The following is a 20,365-nucleotide window of genomic DNA, read 5'->3' on the forward strand; positions in this document are numbered from 1 at the left end:
TAGCCTAATCCCACTCATAATAGTAAAAATAGTTTTGTTAAACCCAACTGAATAGACATATTAGGCACTCAAAAAGGGTCATTCTGGGTAAGATGAAAGAGTCATCTTGTCGAGGTATCTGTATGCCAACAAAAGACTCAAAAGTAGGACATGACCATAAGAGCATCATCTTGCTAGTGTTCCCCATGAACACACAGAGGTGTCTTGCTCCTCTTATTGGAGGTATCTCCTTCACAAAACAGTGGTGGCAATGGCTGAGTTGCTGAGGAGCAGTTGTGGATGGGATTTCAGTAGTTCTGGCCTGAATTCTGTGGAAGTGAAATGTCTGTCATAGCACAGAAGATCAGACACAGCATCACAGAAATGTAAATACACACATCAGGGAATCGACTAATTGGGTTGTTGGAGGTTTTTCGGGCTATGTGGCCATATTCTAGAAGCATTCTCTCCTGACATTTTGCCTGCATCTATAGCAGGCATCCTCAGAGGTTGTGAGGATCTATAACCCAAAAAACCTACAACAACCCAGTGATTCCAGTCATTGAAGCCTTCAACAATAAATCGACTAATTGTGCGATACGTTACTGTAGAGAGACTTCTCAACATCCGTTTTAACTGAAAAAATCCCTTCTGGTCCTACAATGGCCAAGGAAGGGGCAGAAAGAGCCACATGGCACATAGGACAGCTGCTGCTGTTGTGGTTGTTGTTGTTGTGTCCCTTCAGGTCATATCTGACCTACAAGGATCCTAAAGTGAACCTGTCAGAGCATTCTCCTGGCAACATTGGTTCAGAGGGAGGTTGGCCTTCCTCTGAGGCTCAATGACTAGGACCTGCCCATGGTCGCCCAGTGGGTATCCATGGCCAAGTGGACTCCAGAGTAGAATATAAAAGCTGTAAATAAATAAATAATAATAGTACATAGTCTGACGTTGAAACCATTAGAGCAGCCCTCTCTTCTTTTTTTAAACACAGCAGAGGTGATGCTGTGATTCCTTCTCAATCCTATGGGACAATGTCAACTTTTAGTCTCTGTTGGTTACCCATCCCTGCTTGAGAAACCCAAGGTCTTTAAAAGTACTAGTAGCCCATTCTTTTCCCTAAACCAGTGGTTCTCAACCTGTGGGTCCCCAGGTGTTTGGGCCTACAACTCCCAGAAATACCAGCCAGTTTACTAGCTGTTAGGATTTCAGGGGGTTGAGGACCAAAACATCTGGGGACTCACAGGTTGAGAACCACTGCCCTAAACCCTTTTTGGTACTGTAAAAACAGGTAACTCTTCTGACCTGACAGTTGTTTGAAGGATCACTTGTTACAAAAGGTGAGCAAACAAGTTGTTATCAGAGGCCTTTTTGGTTCCTTCGTGTTGTGCCTTGGAAGTGTAACAGGACCTGACCACAGGAACATTGACTTCTCTGTCCTGTTATCCTTCCCAAGGAAATGATCTGGTGCAATGCTTCTTTTTATTCTGATGCCAGATCAAGACTAGAATTGACACATATATAATCATACTAGCTGTCCCCTGCCACGCATTGCTCTGGCCCAGTCTGTGTATATGTGTATATGTGTGTGTGTGTGTGTGTATACGTGTGTATATATTTGTGTTCCTCTGTTTATATGTGTATATGTATATTGTGCATATGTGTGAGTATATGTGTGTGTATATGTATATGTGTGTAGGTGAATATGTATGTGTGTGTGTATATGTGTATATTTGTGTGTGCTTGCATATATATATGTGTGTGTGTATCTATGTAGGTGTACATGTGTAAATGTATATGAATGTATGTGTATATGTATGTATGGTTTACTGGGGGGAGGGTTAAAGTCCATTCTGCTGGGTTTTTTTGGTGTGTTTTTATGGGTGATGGTCACTAGTTGACCTAATAGGTGTGTTGTGTCCAAATTTGGTGTCAATTTGCCCAGTGGTTTTGGAGTTATGTTAATCCCACAAACAAACATTAATTTTTATTTATATAGCTACAAGTCGACCATGTGCATCAATTGAGGGCAGGGTTTGGGTCCAGGATCATGGACTTTGAGGTAAAGTATGGATACATTGAGGGTTCTTCTGCAGATAGAGGAAAGCACCAATGCTGTCTTAGGGGCCCTGCTGTCCTTGGCATCATTTCTCAACCCAAAGCATTCAAAGAGGCCAGAAGTGGTGCTGGGGCAAAGGGAATAGAGAGGACTGGTGCTTCTTTTAGGTTCCCCTGGGATGGGGTAATCTTTTCCCTTTGTCATTCTGCACAGAAAAGGAGATGGTTCCTTTTTTGATAAGTTAAGGTAAAGTGCACCCATGGACCCATGGATAAATTGACTCAGGTTTTGGGGGCTGATTATTAAACTCAAATTTCTAGACTTGTCCATGACAATATAGGGTTGCTCAGGCAAGCAACTCAGCATAAGTTAAGTTGCTCTTAGCTCAATTTCTGTTCTTTCTGCTGAATCCCATTTCTTTCGTTGGCCTGCTTTTCTGTGATGTTTAGATGCCTTGCTGCATGTACATGTACACACATACATTTACGTTTTCACACTTTCCTAAGAGATGCACATTGAAGATGAAGTAAATAATCTTCTCAATAAGTATTTTTAGAAATATAGAAGAATAATCTTCTTATTTGCCAGGTAATTCCTTGGGCTCCTAAATTTCTCACATGATCCCTAAGGGCCTAAATTTGGATGGCTTAGCCTTTGCCAGGCCTGGGAACCATCATGTACTTTTCCTTCCCAATGGCTGTATTTTTAAAAAAGTAGCAGCTGTACACTGGGTAGGTCTGTGTTTTTTTCTTATTGAGACACCACTACTTTTAGAGCATCCTTTGCTTATTTGTTTGCTTGACACTAATAATCCAGAATCTGATTTCCAACAAAAATATCCTGGCTTTGTTTAGTCTCTTGTTGCAAAAACAAAAGAAAGCCGCCAGGCTCCTTCAAGGCCATGAAATACAAATATTTTAGTTTTAAGATTTTCACTAAACAACAACAACAACAGAATTCCATAGCAAGTGAATACTTGATTTCTAATTAGACTAATTAATCATCACAATTGTGGCATTTTTAAGGTTTTTACTTATGTCAGGGGAAATAACCCAATTCACAGTAGATTTGTCCTGGTTTCCTGCATGCTGGTGGAGCAGTTGTGGTGGTGGTGGTGGGCCTTCAAATTGTTTCTGACTTATGGTAACCTGAAGGTGATCCTATCATTGGGCTATTCTGGGGCTGAGAGAGTGTGACACCACTTTAGCTGCCATGGCTCCATGCTATGGAATCAAGGGAGTTGTAGTTTTACAAGGCCTTTAGCCTTCTCTGCCCAAGATTTCTACTTATGTCAAGGGAAATAACCAAATTCATGGTAGAAATGTTCTGGTTTCCTGCATTCTTGTGGAGCAGTTGTTGTTGTTATTGTTGTTATTGTTGTGTGTGTGTGCCTTCAAGTTGCTTCTGACTTACAGTGACCTGAAAGTGACCATGTGATTGGGCTATTCTGGGTTTGAGAGAGTGTGACACCACTTTAGCTATAAGGGAGTTGTAGTTTTACAATCCCTTTAGCCTTCTCTGCCAAAGTTTTCTACTTATGCCACGGGAACTAACTCAGTTCACTGTAGAATTGTTTTGGTTTCCTGCATTCTTGTGGAGCAGTTGTTGTTGTTGTGCACCTTCAAGTTGTTTCTGAATTATGGTAACCTGAAGGTGACCCTATCATTGGGCTATTCTGGGGCTGAGAGTGTGTGACACCACTTTAGCTGCCATGACTCCATGCTATGGAATCAAGGGAGTTGTAGTTTTACAATCCCTTTATCTTTCTCTGTCCAAGAATCATAGAATCACAGAAGAGGGTGGATGCCTCCCCAAACTGCAACTCCCCCCATTCCACAGTATGGAGCCTGGCCAGATAAACTGGCATCAAACTGCAGTAATTCTACAGTGTAGGCATCTCTACTCTCCTTCTGTGAAGAAGCATAGGATTTCTTATTGGCACAAGACATTCGGATATTAACTAAAGTCAGCAGAAGAATCTTTTAATTGGGGATGCTGTGCATTTTTTCCTTACTGTTATTTTACATGCTTTATTTTGATTGATTCGTAGCTGTATTTTGCTTTAATCCAGGCTGTGAGCTGCCTTGGTTTCTATGCCACATAATATATACATATATAACCTCATTCTGTCAGCTCATGTATAACAGGGGAAGGAATCATGTGGTTGAATTGTAAGGGACCTATAACATTACACAGTTGTTATACTATTATTCCACTTTTATTGCCGTGGCAACATCCCATGGAGTTCTGGGATTTGTAGTTTAGCAAGGCCCAAAAGCTTTTTGACGGAGGAGTCTAAGGGCCCTTCCTTCCGCACAGCCATATAACCCAGAAGATCAAGACAGATAATCCCACATTATCTGTTTTGAAATGGAATATATGGCAGTGTGACTCAGATAATCCAGTTCAAAGCAGGTATTGTGGGATTTCCTGCCTTGATATTCTGGGTTATATGGCTGTGCGGAAGGGCCCTAAATAGCCTCCCTTAAACCACAAATCTCAGGATTGCATACTGTGTCACCATGGTACTTAAATTGGAATAGTAATGTCATAATAGTGTAGTGTGATAGGGCCCTATGTCCCTAGTATTCTCCATTGTCTCTGCTGGCAGGGGCTGCTGGGAATTGTAGTTCTGTACCATTGTATGGAGGTGTCCTGTAGGTTATAGACCAGTCATGGGCAAACTTTGGCCCTCCAGGTGTTTTGGACTTCAACTCCCACAATTCTTAACAGCCTACTGGCTGTTAGGAATTGTGGGAGTTGGAGTCCAAAACACCTGGAGGGCCAAAGTTTGTGCATGCCTGTAATAGATACAAACGAATAAATGGTGCGTGGTCTGCATCTCCCATGATCTTTCACTGTTGGCTAGGACTGTTGTGAATTGTTAACCAAATGCATTCTGGCTCACTACAATTCCCAGGACGTCATACCAATGAGCCACAGCAGTTTAAATGGTCTCAAACTGCATTTATTCTGCAATACGTACACTACCGGGCTTCGGTATGTGTTGTTGTTGTTTATTCGTTCAGTCGCTTCCGACTCTTTGTGACCTCATGGACCAGCCCATGCCAGAGCTCCCGATCAGCCGTCACCACCCCCAGCTCCTTCAGAGTCAAGCCTGTAACTTCAAGGATCCCATCCATCCATCTTGCCCTTGGTCGGCCCCTCTTCCTTTTTCTTTCTATTTTCCCCAGCATGATTGTCTTCTCCAAACTTTTCTTTCTTATGATGTGGCCAAAGTGCTTCCTCTTTGCCTCTAATATCCTTCCCTCCAATGAGCAGTCGGGCTTTATTTCCTGAAGTATGGACTGGTTGGATCTTCTCAGGTCCAAGGCACTCTCAGTTCAAAAGCATGTATCCTCCTTCGCTCAGCCTTCCCTATGATCCAGCTCTCACATCCATAGGCTACTATGGGGAATACCATTGCTTTAACTATACTAATCTTTGTTGCCAGTGTGATGTCTCTACTCTTCACTATTTTGTTGAGATTGGTCATTGCTCTCCTCCCAAAAAGTAATCTTCTGATTTCCTGGCTGCAGTCTGCATCTGCAGTAATCTTTGCAACTAGAAATACAAAGTCTGTCACTGCCTCCATATTTTCTCCCTCCATTTTCCAGTTGTCAGTCATTCTTGTTGCCATAATCTTGTTTTTTTATGTTTAACTGCAACTCAGCTTTTATACTTTCTTCTTTCACCTTGATTAGAAGGTTCCTCAGCTCCTCCTCACTTTCGGCCATCAAAGTGGTGTCATCTGCATAGCTAAGGTTGTTAATGTTTCTTCCAATATTAGTATTATGTATTACTATATTGTACTATACCATTATGCTGTAATATTATTAGTAATATTACATGTAAAATAAAATATATAATTATAATATTATTACATTGTATTACATTATAATATTATCAATATTATATGTATATGCAATATATTATATTATATTATATTATATTATATTATATTATATTATATTATATTATATTATTAAGTTGGAAATTCAGCAAGGACATAATCAGAAAGCATTTTTCTCCATCTTCACATATGTTGCTGTTCAAAAACAAGTACCTAATTTCTATTTTTCCCCTTTTAAAACATATATTGTAATTTGATGCTGTTAATAATGTGTATGTAGACTGCCATGTGTTTTGCTATTACTGTTACCGCTAATATGCACTTTCTATAATACATATATATATATAGTTCACATTGAAATGGCGACTTTGTCCATTATGTAGATTTCACACCAAATGCCTTGCATTCGTCAAGCCCCGCACAGAACACATCGCATGATGTGTTCTGCATACAAGTTGAATAGGTTGGGTGAGAGTATACAACCCTGCCGTACTCCTTTCCCCAATCTTGGACCAGTCTGTTGTTCCATGGTCAGTTCTTACTGTTGCCACTTGGTCCTTGTACAGATTCCTCAGGAGAGAGACAAGGTGGCTTGGGATGCCCATCCCACCAAGAACTTGCCACAATTTATTATGATCCACACAGTCAAAGGCTTTAGAATAGCCAATAAAGCAGAAATAGATGTTTTTCTGAAACTCCCTGCCTTTCTCCATTATCCAGCGGTGTTCTGTCGCCGCTGGAGCCGAAATTAAATGCTTCTAAAAGAGGATGCAAGGCTTGCGTCCAGGGGGAAGCCCGGGGGCCCGAGAAAGAACCTTTAGAGGATTTTTTTCCTATTAAACAGGCTTTAGGAGACTTAAGCTTAAATACAACAGTCTTTATTAATGAAGAAGCAGGAATTGTAAAATTTCTAAATAGTCCATTGGCCTTTGCAGTCTTGTTTGCAGGAAACAGGCACTATCTTCAAGAAACTTTGTTTAACAGAAAAAATCCCCTTTAAAGCTCCTCCCAGGCTGCTGTGAACTTAAACCTGACTGTTTTGAGTCTGCTACTAGCTGAACTGTGTCTCAGAACCAAACAAATGTACCAGCAAGCTTGAAATCACTTAGCAGAAGATGAAGAGCTGTTATTCCCTCCGGAGGTCCTCAGGGTTGTAAAGCTGTTCCCTGGAACCCTTTGGGAATCTGTAGAGGCCTTCAATCTGTTCTTCCCCAGGAAGTCTTAAAAGACGAAGCTTTTGGACAGGAGGAACGTCTGTATGCATCCTCTGCCTTGGTTTCCCTTGCTGTAACTAACTGAAAATGGCCCTTTCCCTCCAAAAAGCAAAAAGGGGGCGGGACCAGGGATCCTAACTATAATTGGCAGGTGGTTTACCCTATGATTGCAGCCTATAACAGGAAGCCACCCTGCTGCAAAATCCCAAGCCTGGGATTGCAAACAAACATTAACCGCAAAGCAAACAAAATAGGAGCTCCTGGTACAGTTGTACCAGCACAAGCGGATATTGGCAATGTGGTCTCTCATTCCTCTGCCTTTTCTAAACCTAGCTTGTACATCTGGCAACTCTCTCTCCATGTATTGCTGGGTATGTGAGGCAGTGTGAAATCTGTTTTGTGGATGGAGGGGGGAAAAGTTGAAAGGTATTGAAAATAATGGTCCAGGAGTTGCTTCTTTGAATTGAGTTATCCACATTGTACAGTTATAGCAGTCTGCTAACATATTTAATTCCCCGGGATCTCAAGTTTGGTGCTTGCAAATGCATTTGAGTTCAGGGAAATGAGAATGAAGCAGGGATTTAATTAAAGCTCATTAAAATACCAACCCCGGGATTCCCCAGCATAGAGTTTGAAGTACTGTTAACCTGCACTGAGGCCCCTTCTTCCACACAGCTGATTATGTGATTCCCAGATTATCTGCTTTGAACTGGAATATATGGCAGTGTGGACTCTGATAATCCAACACAAAACAGATACGGAGTTACATGGCTGTGTGGAAAGGCCCTAAATCTACAACCTATTAGAAAGCATTGCAGGCCTCTATTAACAAATTCAGCATAGCCTCTAGCGCCATCTAGTGGAGCATTTGAGAAACTGCTACAAGCACTCAATGCAAGGCAATGGCTAACGGAATTCCCCTTTAATTTCGGTACTATGAATTGCAGGTGCTTGAAAGCAGGATTCCAAAAATTGCACCACGTTGGGGCCTAAGCCCCAGGGATGCGTCAGTGTTGTGTAGGCGTTAGCAGTACTGTTCTCACTATACGTTCATTGAACAGTAGCGCAACCCCAAGATAAGGACGGCTGAAAGGAAAAACGCCATGACAATCTGGGGATATGGACGGGAACTATCTACCACGTCACAGCGAGTGCTTTGCCGGTGTGGGGTGGGTTTGTTCTGCATATTCGGCTGGACCACGGAATAGTTGCAAACGCTCGCTCTCTTCGCGTACTTCGAAGCAACCGGCCACTTTTCGGGGGTTTTACCCTATCCACAATGCATCGCGGTGGGATCATTTGCATAAGAGGGCGGCAGCGGGGCGGAGGAACCTTCGTTCTATGGAGTTGCGAGAGAACGCCCAGAAGCTTCCGCGAGCATGCACCAACGCAAAGGATTGTGGGAGATGTAGTCCATGTCCATTGAGCTCATTTGCAGCCTTTTTAAGGTGTAGGTGGGAAGAAATGGTGCAGATGCAAATCTCATTAAACACACATTTTAGGAAGAAAGAGAAAACAAATTACTTTCAACCTAGGCTTTTAAAATGGGTTAACTAGGGAGGACTGCCATGATTTCAGTAATTTTAATAATTATTGTAATACCTATTTTTTTTCATAATTCAATGGGAGGTGAGGTTTTGAACAATGAGAGTGCTATGAAAGAATGACAACAAATAAAATGCCTGGGTTCATTTCAATGTTTGCATAATCATTTATTTATTTACTTATTTACGGGATTTATATGCCGCCCTTCTCACCCCGAAGGGGACTCAGAGCGGCTTACAAGTAATGTGTAAATACAATGTATTATATTATTAGCATATCACAATATTAGTATATTACTATATTGTACTATACTATTATACTGTAATATTATTAGTAATATTATATGTAAAATAAAATATATAATTATAGTATTATTATATTGTATTACATTATAGTATCAATATGTGTATATGCAATATATTATATTATTAAGCTGGAAATTCAGCAAGGACGTAATCGGAAAGCATTTTTCTCCATCTTCACATATGTTGCTGTTCAAAAACAAGTGCCTAATTTCTATTTCCCCCCTTTTAAAATATGTATTGTAATTTGATGCTGTTAATAATAAGGCATATGTAGACTGCCATGTGTTTGCTATTACAACTAATATGCACATTCTATTATATATATATATAGAGAGAGAGAGAGAGAGAGAGAGAGAGAGAGTCCAGATTGAAATGGCAACTTTGTATAGTATATAGATTTCCCATCAACACAGCAAGGCCTGAAAAGCGTCTCTGAGTTCTTCTACACTATAGAATTAATGCAGTTTGACTCCACTTCAATCTGCTGTGGCCCAATCCTATGGAATCATGGAATTTGTAGTTTGGTGAGGCAGTAGCACTCTTTGGCAGAGAAGGTTAAAGATCTGAATGTTCAAAACAGCAAATGATATGTTTAATCAGGCCAATGATGAATCATGGTTGTCGAGATAATATCTTTAATTATATATGCACCAACTCTATAGAAATCAAAGTTTGACAGCCCTTTAATGCCACGACTCAATGCTGCAGAATCCAAGATTTTGTAATTTGGTGAAGTAGCAGCCCTCTTTGGCAGAATCATAGAACCATAGAGTTGGAAGAGACCTCGTGGGCCATCCAGTCCAACCCCCTGCCATGAAGCAGGAAAATCACATTCAAAGCACCCCCGACAGATGGCCATCCAGCCTCTTTTTAAAAGCTTCCAAAGAAGTAATCTTCACCACACTCCGGGGTAGAGAGTTCCACTGCTGAACAGCTCTCACAGTTAGGAAGTTCTTCCTAATGTTCAAGTTGGAATCTTCTTTCCTGTAGTTTGAAGCCATTGCTCCGAATCCTAGTCTCCAGGGCACCAGATAACAAGCTTGGTCCCTCCTCCCTATGATTCCCCCTCACATATTTATACATGGCCCTAATCATGTCTCCTCTCCGCCTTCTCCTCTGCAGGCTAAACATGCCCAGCTCTTTAAGCCACTCCTCGTAGGAATTGTTCTCCAGACCCTTGATCATTTTAGTCGCCCTCTTCTTGACACATTCCAGCTTGTCCACATCTCCCTTCAATTGCGGTGCCCAAAATTGGACACAGGTGTGGTCTGACAAAGGCAGAATAGAGGGGTAGCATGACTTCCCTGGATCTGAACACTATGCTTCTATTTAGGCTAAATAGACTACATATAAGAAGCTAAAAACATTGTGGAACTAGAACTCCCGTGATTCTTTGCCATAGTGAGAGAAGGCAAAGTAGTGCCAAACTGCATTATTCTCGTTCCCTGAAATAATGCTTCTGGCATTTCCGCTTCATCCTGGCTTGTGATTTCAGTCCCTATTTGCCGCTTAAAACAAGGGAATGGGGCTAGATACGCCTCCCCTTCCTTTTTGGCACCTCAGTTGCAGAGCTCTTCCATCCTTCTTGGCTTAATTAAGCCGTAATTAACTGCTGAGTCTGGCACAGAGAACTATATTTTGCTATCAGTTTTCTCAGCAGGATCTCTAAGCACTCATTTAATGCTGAAGAGGCAAAATGGGGGCTCAGGGTCTCTTTGCTCACGCAGCAGCCTTTTCATCAGTTGAAAATGAAGTGGGGCGGAGGTGGAAGCACAATGTCTTTCCCATGAAATCTATGCAGCAACTGAGACATAATTTAATCCAGTTAAATTTGTGTCAGCAACATGCTCGTCTCTGGCTCCCATAGACTAGCCCTCTTAGTGCTTCATCAATTTGGAGGATACATACCTTTTGCAGGGCTTATCTTTGAAAGTTGTGAATATTAATGCAGTAGCAGGGAACCCCACTGCTTTATGCCTCTCTGACAATGTTTACTTTGTGTACTCCCTGTCTGATCTTGGGTCTCTTTTTTTGTTTCATTTTCAGGTTGTCCTGCTGGGCTTGGACATCTTATCAGCCCTGGTGTCACGGCTCCAAGACAGATTCAAAGCCCAAACTGGCACAGGTGAGCTTGTTTTGGCTGGTGTTTTCTTTTGCTTGCTTATCACTCTGCAAATCATAACTTGAGACTGGTGGAGGGAGCCAGATATACAGGTCAACTGTCATAGTTATAAGGAAGCAGCAGTTTGTTACAGCAGCGGAGATGGAATTTGGAATTTTAAATGGAGACTGGATGATCATCTGTCAGGGGTGCTTTGAATGCAGTTTTCCTGCTTCTTGGCAGGGGGTTGAACTGGATGGCCCATGAGGTCTCTTCCAACTAATTCTATATTCTGGTTGTCTGCATATAGGCAGAGAAGCAGTTATTTTTTGAACTGGATTATATTAGTCTACACTGCCAGTGCATATGGCAGTGTAGATAGTCCCATCTGAAAATTTATTTATTTATTTATTTGGGGTTCTTTTACCCCGCCCTTCTCACCCCGAAGGGGACTCAGGGCGGCTTACAAAAGCAAAGGCACAGTTTGATGCCTGCATCATAAAACAATCACACACAAAATCACATCAATTCACAGTTGACAACAATTCATGCATTATAACCATAAAATCAATAAAATCAATAAAAACTAAATACAAACCCAATTTCTCCTCATACATGGTCAGCGTTCGTCAACTCATAGATCTAGTTTTACATTCCACTTCCTCAATCCTGCTGGTCTTACTCACCTGATTGTCTGATTTAATTGCCAGAGTGCCCAAAGGCCTGGTCCCATAACCAAGTCTTCACCCTCCTCCTGAAGGCGAGGAGGGATGATGATGCCCTGATTTCCCCTGGGAGTGAGTTCCACAGGTGGGGGGCTACCACTGAGAAAGCCCTGCTCCTTGTCCCCACCAGCCTCACTTGTGACAGTGGTGGGGTCGAGAGCAGGGCCTCCCCAGACGATCTCAGACTCCGGGGTGGGACGTAGAGGGAGATACGTTCAGACAGATACACTGGACCGGAACCGTATAGGGTTTTGTAGGTCAAAACCAGCACCTTGAATTGTGCTCGGAACTGAATCGGCAGCCAGTGGAGCTGGCACAGCAGGGGGGTGGTATGCTCCCTGTATGTCGCTCCTTTTTACAGTTGAAAAATTTCAAGCTCCTTTTTACAGTCAAAAAACTAGAAATTAGTTTTTTTTCTTTTTACAAGAACAAAGCTGGGATGCTCAGATCTACAATTCTGAGCAGCACTCGCCAATACTGGATTTAGGTGTGTGGCCAAGGAGGGACTTGGGGCATAAGGCCTCCTTTGTAGAGCAACATGGAAAGCTCATAGTAGTGGAAGCTTTCTGGGTATTCAAGATTAGCATTATATATTATTACTTTTGGTTTGCTAACATTGCCTGTGGGTAGGTCAGTAGGTATAGCAACTACATTTAAATATAACTAATCATCCTTTCTTATGGCTTATTTTTTATTTTATATCTAATATTTTTAATAATTTAATATAATACGGTTGTTAAGCGATTTACTTTAAAATATGTATACAATGTGATATTAAGGAAAGTAAGTAACTAATACCTTGATGATACTCATAAGACAATCTTGTTTTTAACTTCTTATTCAAAGCAAGAGTCTGTTCCTTCCATGGGAATAGTTTGCCAAAGTCACTGTTCAGATTGCCTTGTAGGAGGCTCTGAGTGGGAAGGCAGACGTGTATTTATGCATTGTACTGTCTGTCTATATTTCTAGCTGTCTTCCTGTGCCCTCTTCTCTAATCAGCTTTGCTTTATCTTTTTAGTGCTGCCTAGTCTAATTGACAGGTTGGGAGATTCAAAAGACTCAGTACGAGAACAGGATCAGGCACTGCTGCTAAAAATCATGGAGCAAGCTGCTAGTCCTCAGGTGAGTCCACAGAAATATCCAACTTCATTGAAACAAGTGGCTTCCAGATTTGGAGCATAGTTTGTGTGAAGTAGGGTGGGGTTGTGACCATTTGGTATATTCTGTTTTTCAGATAGATTCAGCTACTATAAGGAGCTTACTATCAATTACTGTTTAGTAATTAACCTTTGTTCTAGAGACATCATTTCCTGGAGCACAACACTCCTCCTCAGTTTTTCATTCTATCCTATTCTGTCTTTCTTTAAAGACAATTAGTCACAACTCCTAATAATTTGAGTATCTTAATTTGATTTCAAGTAAAATAGATAGGCAGGAAATGCATAGAATTTTATTTTACAATTATTACGTGTGTGTGTGTGGGGGGGGGGGGGAACGTATTTGGTTGAATAACAACATGACTGAGAAGCAACAGTGGGGTCTCTGGATCCATAGGGACTCCTTTGGATGGCAAAAATGTGAATGGTTTTGCCCTATGTTATCAGATGACGATAATGTGAGGTCAGTATCCATAAATTTTAGGTATGGGCCATGGTGATCCACAGTCAGTTGAAACTGTGAATTGAGACCCCACAGATTGGAAAAGCCCATTGTAAGGTTAATATGTCAAAAACAAAAATATGCCGTAAATGTACAGATCTTGTTTTAACGTCTTATCTTTTTAAAAGAATATTTTAATTTGTCTATTATGGGAGAAAATATGGCAGAAACATTAAGCTTCATTCAACTATCCTTTATAATAATAAGAGAGTTCGGCGTTTCTGGAAAGGCCCGTCTAGGTGTAATATATGTCTAGGGAGTGGATGGAATGGACCTGCACCATTGTCTCCAACCTTGAAATCATGCCATAGCTGAACTCCATCAGTAACATACTTGAAATGCTACAGATTTCTGCAACTGTTCTTTAGATATCTGCTCAGGGCCCTTCCAGACATACCCTATATCCCAGGATCTGATCCCGGGTTTTTTTTTTTTTTTTTTTTGTTATTCCCAGATTATCTGGGAGTGTGGACTCATATAATCCGGTTTAAAGCAGAAAACATGGGATCAGATTCTGGGCTGTGAGGCCTATCTGGAAGGGCTTTCAGTCAGTAGATGTTGCAAGCTGGCCCAAATGTGGGTAGGAGGGCACATGTAATATGTAGAGAGTGCCAAAATGTTTGTGGTATTAAATACATTTCTAGAACCAGGATTGGCATCAAGAATTTAATATGGATCACCACTGTGAAGATTATGATTAAATGAGCTCACAAAGTTAGCATCAGTGCATCACTGTTCAATTAATGGCTGCAGAACCCCATTAAATTGATTTAATGTTTCTGCCATTAAAATGTATCTTAACTCCCTCCTACAACCTCCTGCCCTTGCAAACATTCCCTGTTGAGAACACTTAGTCTGTAACTGGTGGAGCCTAGTGAAATTGGCTGAGAGATATTAATTCCTAGATGCTACAAGGAAAATGCCTTTCAAATGTCATGTTTCCTGTTCACCTGTTGCAGTCCTAGAGGGCTGGATTCATTGCATGTTAAATACATATTTCACTGGTAACCGAATCGTCGCTCTGGGCATTATATGTGCTTACCCTCTCTCCATCAGGATAAGGCTTTCTAAAAGATCACTGTGTGAATGTGATAGTGATGAGGGACAAAAACAAAACAAAAGCAGCATCCAATCACTAAAATGCTCCTTTGATGTGTATATATGTGTGCCTGTGTATTATTTAATAGTTTACTGTTCCCACTGATATCTATGTCTGTGTCTACTCACTTGTGCATGTGTGTGTGTACATGTGCACACACCTGCATATACACAAGTCCTCCTCTTGTGATTACATAATATCCAGCATCAACAAATGTAAAACCGTAGCTGGTTCAGGGTTCATTTTTCTGTTTTTTCTCTCTCCCTGTGGCAGTATGTATGGGACAGAATTTTGGGAGGATTCAAACACAAGAATTTCCGGACGAGAGAAGGAATTTGCCTCTGCCTTATTGCAACGCTCAATGCGTAAGTGCGGCTTTATAACTTCTTTTGAAACCTGTATTCAGATTTTAAAAAACAAAAAACAAAACTATTAGTAGTTTATTCTTTTTTTCTTTTCTCTTTTTTCTGCCCCTCTCCTGTCTGTCTGTCATAGATATGGAGCTCAGAGTTTAACACTGAGCAAGATTGTGCCACATATATGTAACTTACTTGGAGATCCAAACAGCCAGGTGAGTGTTGAATGAAAAATATTTGTTTAAATATTTCTTCTTTGCAGAGAGATGGCTATGATGGATAGAGCTTGAAGAAATGTTATTATTTCAAAGTTATGGCATACGTTTTCACCTTTTGCTGAGACTTGTCTGAAATTTCAAATGTTGGTATGTCTCATTCATTGAACTTCATTTAATATATAATCATGAATTTTCCTGTTCTTTGTGTCAAGCTGCAGTTTTTGTGTATGCCATATTAACAGATATCCATTTTGTATGGATATATTGTTATACCTTTATGTTATATAGTTATAGTTTATGCCAAATATGAATGAAGATCCTTTAGAGCAAACTGAAGGTCTTTTGGAGTGAACTAAAAACACTTTTCAGAAATCTGTAGCCTTCCATCTTTTCTCTAGTAACTTATAACTTACTGCAAATAATTGTGTAAGTCTGTGCTGACAAAGGTAAGCCAAAAGTTGCCTAGTCAGTAAAAAAGGACTGTGGGAGCAATTGTCCAAAACAGAGGGCAAAAGCTTCCCACCCCATTGATATTACATATAATAAGAAGAAGACTGGGTTCTGAACAGCCAAGACCTTAACTAGTAGAATTTTTTGTTTTTTCATCATGGTTTCCTTCTATGTGCTTTTATAGTTGCTAAAAGACTTGTACACCAAGGTTGGAAAGACACATTCTCTTATCTATTATTTGATGATTAGAAGATCTCATTTCTATATATAAGCATGAATTACCTTTCGGAAAAAAATCTGGCTCTTTGAACAAGCCTTTGGAAATGCAGTGCAATAGAAAAACATGGAATTATATAAGATTGAAACATGAAATGGCTTAGATGATGCTACTGGAAAATGAGAATAACAGGAAGACATTGGTTATATATATGTTTTAATAGTTTTTGTATGATTTTATAATATTGTTTAAAATGTTTTCATTATATATTGTGGCTTGTTATGGCATCAGTTTTTTTTTACCAAGACATAACCATGTTTTTGAAGATGTCTTTGGTTTTCTACAACCGCTTATGATTTAGAATTGAAAAAAAACCCAGGAAAAAACATGTTTCAAAGTGCTCAATAGTTGGCTGCTTTTAAAAAGAAAAAGCCCAGTGAGATTTGGCCTGTGTGTATTTCTGTGTCCTTTTTTGGGGACAATAGAAGATATAGCCGCAGTAATTTCTGAAGCTGGGTTTCTCATTTAATTTGCTGGACAGAAAAGAAAAATAGAAACTACTCCTCCCCTTTTCTCACTTTCTGCTGACATAAAAAACATTGAGCCAAATCTCCATGATTGGTTTAGGTGTTCCCCAGTTTTTGTCTCTTTCAATATAGCAAGGAGGGCAGCTGTTCAACAAATTAAAGCCACATACAACAGTGGACGTATGTTGACTAAGTTTGCAGTTAATTAGAATGAAACATGGTTCTTGCCCCTTCACAGTGTATCTGTTTGGAAGATCACCATGTTTCCCCTTCTCTCTAAATCCCTTCTAAATAGGGAAGTGTCCCGTAAAAACAAAGAAACAAAATCTAGGAAAATAAAATGGAATCATAGAATTGGGGAAAAAAATCACAGGGTCATCTAGTCCAACCCTTTGCTATGCAGGAAGACACATTCAAAGCACTCTTTACAAGTGGTCATCAAGCCTTTGCTTAAAATCCATCAAAGAAGGAAGTATATAACTTGGTGGAAGTGGACTGTAAAATTAGAAAGCTTGACAGCCACGAAAATAGGGAAAAATTATCCAGAAACGTAATGTTGAAACTAGGAAGAAATTTCAGGAATGTACTGTCAGTGGCAGTGGCCATTGAAAACCAAGGATCTGTCCAGCGTTGATAGCACCAACACTCATTACATTAAACTTCAATGTCCAAAGAGCCAGAGGCGTTGGAGACAGCTTGCAAATTTAATATCATCCCTCCAAAAGGAGATGTGATTGAAGTTTTGCAAAAAAGACGGCCAGGTCAGAAAGAAGTTGGAAGAGGGCAAGGGTCATCTAGTCCAACCCCTGTCTGCTATGCATGCAGGAACCCACAACCAAAGCACTCCTGACAGATGACCATCCATCCTTCAGAGGAGACTCCAAAGAAGGAAGTTTGTATCTTGGTGGAATGCTTAAGTAGTAGGAATTCAGAACTTTCCCGATGGTCAGTTATACTCTTGGACAGTGACAGTTAGAAAGGTATGGGTGAGTTTTTGGGGGAAGGGGCGTAATAAAAGCACAATTAAACATACTGGGTTTGCCCCCTCCTTGCACTTCCTTCCCATAAAATGGGTTGGGAGTTGTGTGGCCCTCCAAATGTTGCCAGACTCCCAACTCGTAGCCAACATCAGCCATGCTGGGACACTCAGTTCGGCAATGTCAAGTGGGCCGAATGATTCCTGGCCCTTCTGTGGAGCTGTGACCCCTAAACTCTGGACCCAGAGGTGATTTGGACCCCAGCTCCCAGAGTGGCTGAAGCTCCTGGGAGTTGAAGTCCAAAACGTCAGGAGGACAAGGGTTTGGGGATCATTATTGTAGAGCAAAGATTGGGGAACCTCCCCCCCCCCCCACTCCCAGCCTGAGGGCCAAATTCAATTTCAGGGCCATTCTTGAAGGCTGTTCTCCAGGTGCGGATGGGCCCAAGGGCAAAGGGGTGGCCTCAGCAGACTACAGATCCCAGGACTTAAGCAGAAAAGGAAAGGGCCTGAGGCTGTTAGGAATGGCAGGAGCTGAAGTCCAAAACACCTACAAGGCCCAAGTTTGCCCATTCTTGCTCTAGAGTTTGGGCATCAGCCACTTGGCAGAAGCTAGTTCTGCCGCCCAGTGCTTGTTGTTTATGTGCTGTTGCCATGGAGACGGAGAGAGCGCCTTGAGGCCTGCTGGGCCCAAAGAGTCGGAAAAGCGCCATAGGACACAATGGGTCTGAGATGGAAGAAATAGGAGAGGCCTCATGGGGAAGGATGGCAGGCTGGACAAGGAGAAACAGGGAAAAGAGTAAAGGAGGGATCCAATATGTCTCTGCTGTTGTGAGGTCTCGAAATGCTCCCTAACAGGATGAATAATGTGTAATCCCTGAGCATATGTTTTCATTTTAACCTTCAAGTTAGAGCTCCCTCTCCTAGAAAGTGTTTTCAGTGCTGCTCAAAGGTGGGTAGTGCGTTAGTTTGTTTGTGACTATATACATAAAGTCATTGAAGTAACACCTGTTGTTGAAACAGACAGATGCCCACGATCCCATATACAAGCTTTCAGTTTACACAGAGCTGGATTTCTATTCAAATAGATAGAAAAAGGAAATATATTCACTGTTTCAAGATCATGATCTGAACCTACAGCAGAAGCTGAGTTTGAGATCCTCTCTACAGACTTAGATGGTTAGAAGGCATGATCATCAAGTTTGCAGACGATACCAAATTGGGAGGGATAGCCAATACCCCAGAAGACAGGAGCAGAATTCAAAATCATCCGATCAAATTAGAGAGATGGGCCAAAACTAACAAAATGAAGTTCAACAGGGACAAATGCAAGATACTCCACTTAGGCAGAAAAATTGAAATGCAAAGATACATAATGGGGAACAATGCCTGGCTTGAGAGCAGTACGTGTGAAAAAGATCTTGGGGTCCTCGTGGACAACAAGTTAAACATGAGCCAACAATGTCATGCGGCGGCAAAAAAGGCCAATGGGATTTTGTTCTGCATCAATAGGAGTTTAGTGTCTAGATCCAGGGAAGTCATGCTACCCCTCTATTCTGCCTTGGTCAGACCACATCTGCAATATTGTGTCCAATTCTGGGCACCACAATTGAAGAGAGATATTGACAAGCTGGAATGTGTCCAGAGGAGGATGACTTAAATGATTAGGGGTCTGGAGAACAAGCCCTATGAGGAGTAGCTTAAAGAGCTGGGCATGTTTAGCCAGCACAAGAGAAGGCTGAGAGGAGGTATGATAGCCATGTATAAACATGTGAGGCGAAGTCATAGGGAGGAGAGAGCAAGCTTGTTTTCTGCTGCCCTGGAGACTAGGACACGGAACAATGGCTTCAAACTACAAGAAAGGAGATTCCATCTGAGCATTACTCTGAAGTTAGCTGAAAAATTAACAAAGTCCAAGTCTTTCCATTAATATGAATCTTTAGCTGACTTTGCACATTAGGATGAAGAAATTTTTGGCCTTCTGGCTGTTGGGACTCCAGCCTCCATCATCCCCTACTTTTAGCTAGACTGGCTGATGGGAGATGCAGACCAATAGCAACATTAATTGTTGTGAGAGGAGGTGCAGGAACCCAAAGCATCCAACTATATTTTTGTGCTGGCTGCAGAAAAAGAAAACCACTTTCTTTGTCATTCATCTTGGTTTTCATACTGAATTTCTCATCTGCCAAGCATAGGTGCTCTTGTCATTACTTGTAGAGTATTGCTTAAATAATAACCTTTTTGAAAGTTGGGAAGTTCAGGGTTTTTGTGAATGTACTCAGCCAGTGTGGCAGCCTTATAAAGTAATTCGTGGGATAATCATAACTACAGACAAATCTGTCACCCTGCTTGTATTGCAAATTGGTCACAATACTAGCCTCTGTGTTCAGGGATAAGAGGCTATTGTCTTTATAACTGGATGAGATGCTTCAGTCCCTTGTTCCCACCAATCTTAAGTCATCATTGGTTTCCCCCCTCTTCTCTCTCTCTTCATTTCCCCCTGGATGAATCAGACTTACCCGTTTTGTTTCTTTCCCTTGCTAGCAATAGTGAGTAATACAGAGAGGATGCAAGGCAATGTAGGGAAATGACACAGGCGAAACATTTGAGAGAATGTTGTTGGAAAAGAGAAGAGGTGTTTATAAGTCAGCAAGGAGGGTAATACTGTTTCGCTTTTTCACTTTATTAGCACTTATCTCAGCCATTAATTGACTTTTGTCCCATTGAATCAAAGGGGTCCAAAAGGTAGGGATAGCGATGCATTGGCCACACATCTATTTCACATTTCCACACCTTGCAGCTCCCCAGAGATTTGGGGCAAAATTTGGCCCTCAAGTGGCCAGGGACACTCTCTGTCACGCTTGAAGGTGATGGTACTGGCCATCTTGCCAATTTTTCAGATGTACTGGGTCCTGCTCATTTTTTTTTTAACACAGGAAGTGACCAGGCAATCACTTCCTTTTGAAAAAAAGAGGTCTACACAGTGGAAAGTAAAGATAGGGTTCCCTGAATGTCTCTAAATATGCAAAATGCCCCAAAGCACCCCTAGATACTTGAAGGGAATTGCTGATAATGCAACTTG

At 41.2% G+C, this 20,365-nt stretch overlaps 1 protein-coding gene and 1 non-coding gene across 13 annotated transcripts in view; one reads left to right on the top strand and one right to left on the bottom strand.

The window, feature by feature from the left end:
- The window catches only part of CLASP1 (cytoplasmic linker associated protein 1), a 209,660-nt gene that overhangs the window by 62,551 nt on the left and 126,744 nt on the right, over nt 1-20,365 (top strand). For all 12 annotated transcript variants that reach the window (XM_067473460.1, XM_060774347.2, XM_060774414.2 and 9 more), the window contains exons 3-6: nt 11,002-11,080; nt 12,800-12,903; nt 14,813-14,904; nt 15,035-15,110. In XM_067473460.1, the coding sequence (XP_067329561.1) occupies nt 11,002-11,080; nt 12,800-12,903; nt 14,813-14,904; nt 15,035-15,110 (351 nt within the window). The remainder of the gene's footprint in view (nt 1-11,001; nt 11,081-12,799; nt 12,904-14,812; nt 14,905-15,034; nt 15,111-20,365) is intronic.
- LOC132762274 (U4atac minor spliceosomal RNA) lies at nt 8,067-8,192 on the bottom strand. The gene has a single exon (XR_009630160.1). It is a non-coding gene; the product is annotated as a U4atac minor spliceosomal RNA (small nuclear RNA).

The sequence above is a fragment of the Anolis sagrei genome, chromosome 1 (genome assembly GCF_037176765.1).
Source record: "Anolis sagrei isolate rAnoSag1 chromosome 1, rAnoSag1.mat, whole genome shotgun sequence".
In the NCBI taxonomy this organism is placed as follows: domain Eukaryota; kingdom Metazoa; phylum Chordata; class Lepidosauria; order Squamata; family Dactyloidae; genus Anolis; species Anolis sagrei.